General features: G+C 38.2%; 1 protein-coding gene across 1 annotated transcript in view; it reads right to left on the bottom strand.

The window, feature by feature from the left end:
• Positions 1–6,993, bottom strand: part of slc5a10 (solute carrier family 5 member 10) — a 58,630-nt gene that overhangs the window by 36,369 nt on the left and 15,268 nt on the right. The window contains exon 8 of the mRNA XM_017721011.2: positions 2,662–2,867. Within this exon, the coding sequence (XP_017576500.1) occupies positions 2,662–2,867 (206 nt within the window). The remainder of the gene's footprint in view (positions 1–2,661; positions 2,868–6,993) is intronic.

Below are 6,993 nucleotides of genomic sequence, written 5' to 3'. Positions count from 1 at the left end.
TGTGTGCAGGGGTCCTTTTGGGGTATGTTGCCCTGAGGCAACATTCTGTGGCAATGGGAAAAATGATGTAGACCCGTGATCCCTGAAGTGTTTAGATCTGGCTTTGTGACTGGCTAAATCCATTCCACTGTTGCTTCTAGACAACCAACATACTTTTCCAAATTGTCATAAGAAAAATTGATACCGAATGTTGAAAAAATGAGGTTCAAAAGTGTCCACTAAGACACAGCATGACCAAGTACATGCTTATTATTAACTTATTCAAACTCTTCCCTTTATTGTTAACCCTGTAATTGTTGTTAAATATGTATAAAGTTAGTGGAAAGTAAGGAAAAAGGGGTTTGTTGCCTAAAGGCAACGTCATGCAGTAGAGGGTTAAATATAGAAAAAAGGGAAAGAGCCAAGCCTGTCATTACATAGTAGTGTTAAGAGGATGATAACCGATAACTGCTTTCAAGGCTTGTCAGAGTAACTATGAGAAATAGATCTATGAAACTCAGTCACTGTTACAGGCTTTTAATAGTGTTACAGTGTTAGTGTTACAGTCCTGGTTACTGGAACTGACTGCTGTTCAAAGCCAGCCAGGGTGACAAATGAGAAATGGCTCTATAAATACCAGCCACTGTTATTAAGTAGCAGCAGTGTTACTGATATAGTCAGTGTTACTGAGTAGTTAGAGTGTTACTATTATGGTCTTGGAAGCCCTTAATATATTTCATGTTTTTTCCAATAATTTAAACTATTATTTGCAAAAAAATGCCATATTTAACACTGACTACTGTTAGAGCCTGTCAGAGTAATAATAAGAAATACATCTATGAAAAACAGTCACTGTTACTGAGCAGTAAGTGTTACTGTTACAATCACAGTTACTGACTGCTGTTTGAGACCTCTTGGAGTAACAAATGAGAAAGATCTATGGAACCCAGTCACTGTAACTGAGAAGAAGCAATGTAGTCACTACACAGTCACTGTTACAGTCCAAGTTACTGATCACTGTTAGAGCCCTCTCAGTGTAACAAATGAGATATAGATCTATAAAAACCAGTCACGACTACTGAGCACTAAGTGTTACAATGTTACTCTTACTGGATAAGATAAGATAAGATAATCCTTTATTAGTCCCACAGCGGGGAAATTCACAGTATTACAGCAGCAGAGTAATAGAAGTAAGGCACTCAGTAATAAAGTGTAGTAACAATATTACAGTATTACTGTTACAGCCCTTGTTACTGGGACTGACTACTGTTAGAAGTAACCAATGAAAAATAGATCTATAAAACATGTCAGTGATACTGAGCAGTAAGTGTTAGTGTTACTGTTACAGTCACTGGATAGTAATAGTATTACAATGTTATTGTAAAAGTCACTGGATAGTATCAGAATTACAGTTTTGTTACAGTAACTGGGTAGTAACAGCATTACGGTGTTACTGTTACAGTCACTGCATAGTATCAGTATGACAGTGTTACTGTTGCAGTCACTGGGTAGTAACAGTATTACATTGTTACTGTTACAGTCACTGCATAGTATCAGAATTACAGTGTTACTGTTGCAGTCACTGGGTAGTAACAGTATTACAATGTTACTATTACAGTCACTGCATAGTATCAGAATTACAGTTTTGTTACAGTAACTGGGTAGTAGCAGTATTACAGTGTTACTGTTACAGTCACTGCATAGTATCAGTATGACAGTGTTACTGTTGCAGTCACTGGATAGTAATAGTATTACAATGTTATTGTAAAAGTCACTGCATAGTATCAGAATTACAGTTTTGTTACAGTAACTGGGTAGTAGCAGTATTACAGTGTTACTGTTACAGTCACTGCATAGTATCAGTATGACAGTGTTACTGTTGCAGTCACTGGGTAGTAACAGTATTACATTGTTACTGTTACAGTCACTGCACAGTATCAGAATTACAGTGTTACTGTTGCAGTCACTGGGTAATAACAGTATTACATTGTTACTGTTACAGTCATTGGATAGTAACAGTATTAGTGTTACTCTTACAGTTACTGGATAGTAACAGTGTTACTGTTACAGGCACTGCTACTGGCACTGACTGCTGTTAGAAAACTATCAGAGTGACGAATGAGAAATAGATTTATGAAAACCAGTTGCTGTTACTGACTAGTAACAATGTTACCAGTGTTACTGTTAGTCACTGTTACAGTCATTGCTACTGTTACAGTCACTGGATAGTATCAGTGTTACAGTGTTACTGTGACAGTCACTAGATAGTAACAGTATTAGTGTTACTGTTACAGTCATTGTTACCTCCATTGACTATTCGTTACTATCAGAGTAACGAATGAGAAATAGATCTATGAAAACCAGTCACTGTTACAACAATGTTACCAGTGTTACTGTTACAGTCACTGGTACAGTCATTGTTATTGGCACTGACTGCCAGTGTTTACTATTAGAAGCACATCAAGATGATATGTTAGTATGAAGTGAAGTATTCAGTATATTGTCAGGCAGATGAAAAGTCTGTGATTGAATAGTTTTAGTTTGAGTCAACGCAGGCATCAGTATAAGTCTATAACATTCTGAAATGCAAACACTTGAGCTTACAGATTAGTGGATTTTTTACATCCTCATTGAATAAAAAAGTACTTTTGGGCCTCCGTCTCAAGTTGTGTTTGTGTTTACCTGGTCAGTGCACCAGTACCAGGTAGCGATGATGGTCAAGCCCAGCGTCATGCCTGGCCAGGGCAGGTCTCCGTCCACAGGATCTCGGAACAGGTGCATAGCATCAGGCCGCGGAAGGTGACAGGTTGTGTTTGGGATGATCTTAGATGGCACAGCTTGCAGATACATACGTTCCAACTCATTGTAGCCACCGATCTTGTTAAATGCTAAAATGAGCGGAAGACATAGACGATGGGAAGGTTGTGTTTGAGCCGTCGATGTATAAAAAAACAATACATCACATGCCATCAACATCAGCATCGACAAGAGTTTAAGATCGTCGCGATTCTGTATTCTTACAATGTTTAAAACAAAATTTGGACAAAGAAAAACAGTGAATGCAGTTGCGATCAATACCATAATTAATAGATTGAAAATAGGATTCATTTATGGTTCTATGGTACATTGTTATTGCTCACTGTAGTGGATATAGATATTGATATATATATATATATATATATATATATATATATAGATGTACAGTCGTGTGCATAAGTTTGGGCGCCCCGATCTAATTTGATTCCTTAATACATTTTAATGCACCATTGCACATATTGGAGGAAAAGAAACAGACATATAATCTGGTTTGAGCAAAAGTTCAGGCACATTTTATGTGTAACATTTTATTTTTTCCAATATGTTAAACCAAAATATGCATAAAATGGCACATTTACATCACTTGCTTGCAGAGCTCGTCTTTTCCCGTGGAAAATCAACACAGCATGTAATTTGATGCTGATCCAGTGTTTTTCCTCTGAAAACTGCAGCACTTTAAAATAAGACGTCATGAATTGAAGCACTTCACTCAAGATGAGCTTCGGAAAGTAGGCGATCATGCTCAAGCTACTACCCAGTAACACGATGTGAGTGCTATTTCAGGACATGATTCATTCTTTTTTTTTTGTGCTCCAGTATCCAGTCTGGCATTTCCAGCTGATATCGGCCCCCCCATGACAAATTTACCATTTGCCAATTCAAATTCAATCCAATCCAAATTCAAATAATGGTAATTACAATGTAGTGATGTGGCAACTTTACGATTTTTATCACCAAATGCACCATTAGGCAACTCTGCTCTCAGAGATGTCCTCCCCCACTGACCCGTCATACCTGGCTTGAATTCAGGTCCTCCTGAAGAGCTTCAGAACACCTGCATCAGGTGTGTGAGATTAGGGAGCTACAGATATGCAACATGGACGAGTACCTTTATTGTGGCATGGAGGAGATATTATCCTCAAGTCTCAGTGGGCTTATGTCATAAATGTGTCAATAAATAAATAAGCCATTATAAATTACAGGCCGCACCACTGCTTCTCATGGCAGATCCCGTACAGGCGAAAGTTAGTGTGTCCTTTTTTAACGTTTGGCTTGGGCTGTTGAGAAAACTTTGCTAAACGTTTTCTTGAAAAGGAGCATGTTTTTCTGTGTGTAGGGGAAATGACTTTGGTTGTGTTGCCTTCAGGGCCCCATTAAAGCTTTAATGAGGTTAATGAGCACATTTCTCCAATTATACCATGTAGATCTACGAGTGCATGTACACACTCTTATGTAGTAATTTATTAGGGCGTGCTTTCAGTGTACTGTGGCCACTCATCTCATCCAGCCTGCATTGAGACTGTATTTACTAAGTGAACAGACTGTGACTTCTGTGGCACTGATGGGATTCAAATCCAGTCTCCTCATCACTGATGAAAATCTTGGACAGTTGTGCCAAGGGGGAACCCAGTATGATCCATGCCCTGACTGGGATAAAAAATATTGCTAATAACACACAACTTCTTTTTTGGTGGGGCACTGATGGGATTTGAACTCCCAATCTCCTGATTATGGACCAAAAACACAGACAGTTATGCCATGGAGGAACTCAAAATGAGGCATTCCCTGAATACAATCAAAAATATTACTGATAATTAGTGGCTTCTTATTAGTTGTGGCATTGATGGGATTTAAACTCATGATCTCTTGGATGATAGCCCAAAATTTTACATAGGGATACCATAGGGGAACACAACATGAGGTGTTCTGTAACTGAAAAATGTCACTGAAAATTAGTGGTTGCATTAGTGGTTGCATTAGTGACCTTCTCACCAAAATGATAACTGTACAGGACAAGGAAGAACATTCTTAACTTTTATTAGAAGTAAAGTCATTTTGGACCATTTCTGTTGGTCTGTTTGTTGTGAAATGCTGACACAACATAAAGGGCAACTGCCTTCAAATTATGTCAAAAAATGACCAAAATTAAGGTAGGTAGTTAAGTAAGGTAGTTCTTACTGATGCTGTTTTATAACTATCTAACTTTATAATTGTATATATATATAAAACTATCTAAACTTTTTTGACAATCTTCAGGAGGTTGCGAGTTTGAATCTCATCATTGCTACAACCATAAAGAAGTTGCAAATTCTCTGCAACATTTTTGAATGCAGTCATAAAATACACCATGTTGGGCTGCTGCAGGGCACAAATGTCTAAGATTTTGGCCTATCATCAGGAGGTGAGTTTGAATCCCATCAGTGCCCCTTCCAAAAAGAAACTCACCAATTATCAGCAACATTTTTTGATTGCAGTCATAGAATACTTTAGATTCGGTTCTCCAAGAGCATGAAGATCTAAGTTTTTTGCCTATCGTCAGGAGATTGTGAGTTCAAATCCCACCAATGTCACATGTTGTGTTCCGACAGCAGCGATATAAAAAAAGCATCCAAACCTGACGTTTAACAGGAGAATAATATACTATAACACACAAAAAACTCTTGATCTATGATGAGAACTTTTAAAAAAACAGATAATAAACAGAACCCTAAACTACATAGAAGTGCTAGAAAATGTATATTATTCAACGCTCAGTTTCTATTGTTTATTTGTCTTTAAAGACTGACAATGATATCCGTCAGTTAAACTGTTTAACAATTGTTGAACTACTGGAGTATGGAATAATGTTTAAGCTGCAATCTGTATCAGTCACAATATTATTTCTCTATTTTTAAAAACCAGGCGTAAATTTGCATTAGGGTCTCAAAAACATGTTGTTGACGGACCTCCTTTAACAATGAACACGTTGAGGGAATAGTCAAAATAACAGCAAGATGTGCTCGTGGGATTGTTTCACAAATAACTTTTTTAGATGAAGTTGGAATGTTTTGGTGAATAAGAACCTCATTTTTAGCTTGAATCTCTTGGTCTCACCCTTCTTGACTAATCTTGAGTAATCCCTTATTTCACTGTCTTTTAAACCCTGCACCTCCTGAGTGAGCCTTAGCAGTGACACTAGGCCTCCATAATTGCCGTAGCCATTTGGTGACCAAGTCACTTTGATGACCTAGAAGATGACATGAAAGTCTATTCTTTCCTTCCTTTTTTATTTGAACAAAAAAATAGCCTTGACAGTGGATCCATAGCTAACTCACCTGAAGCATACAACACTCTAAAGCACCTGAGTGACTTATTTGCCAGATTCTTATTCAAATTCTCCGTTCCACCTTAAATTCGGCAGCTTTGCAACCAAGGTACAGTTATGTAAAACACTTGATTCACTCTGCTAGTGTCTGACCATTCGAAGCAACCAGTTACCTGAAAGAAAGCTTGGGGTGGCATCCAGGTTGGGATGGCCAATGCCACCCTGGCCACCCCTCTGGCTTTGAGCCATTGTAGGCCATACTTTACTGTCAGTTGTATTATGAGCACAATTTAGAGGTTCCTCATGGTATAATATCTCAATCTACCTAGAAATGCATGCACTCAATAAAGCAAGACTGGGACATTTTGAAAGACGTAATTTGTGATATCTGTGCAGGTCAGAGTATTTGACTGATTTATCATAATTAGATTTCAAGCTTTGGGCCTGAACCCTGAAAAAAAAGATGGAAAGGCTCTGGAGAAGCAACATATCATGTGATTTTGTGCTCTGTGAAATGAAAAGAGGCTGGTATGGGACGTAGAAGATGACTGTTCTTCTGCTTGGGCTTTCTGCTTCTACTCCACACCATAAGTCCCATAAAAGACTACCCTAAATAGACATTTTTAAGTGGACTTTAAACGTGTCACGGTGTTCGAGCGCGTGAGCTTGTTCACGGCTCAACTATTTCAGGCCTTATCAGTCACTTGAGCAGAAGTATGACGGTGAGCTCAGCTCTGGTTAACCTAATGCTTTTCTATTATATTTGGCAGAACTGGTTTAACAATCCAATGTGGTTGGCAACCCTCCATTGTCAATATTACTGGAACAAAGAAAGATGACTGCCTATACCATCCAAGGTTAGATAACAGTCAACAGTCTTGCAGGTCTAGTGG

The sequence above is a fragment of the Pygocentrus nattereri genome, chromosome 12 (genome assembly GCF_015220715.1).
Source record: "Pygocentrus nattereri isolate fPygNat1 chromosome 12, fPygNat1.pri, whole genome shotgun sequence".
NCBI classification, from domain to species: Eukaryota; Metazoa; Chordata; class Actinopteri; order Characiformes; family Serrasalmidae; genus Pygocentrus; species Pygocentrus nattereri.
Note: the sequence above shows the minus strand (reverse complement) of the source record. Positions and strands in the feature narration are given on the sequence as shown.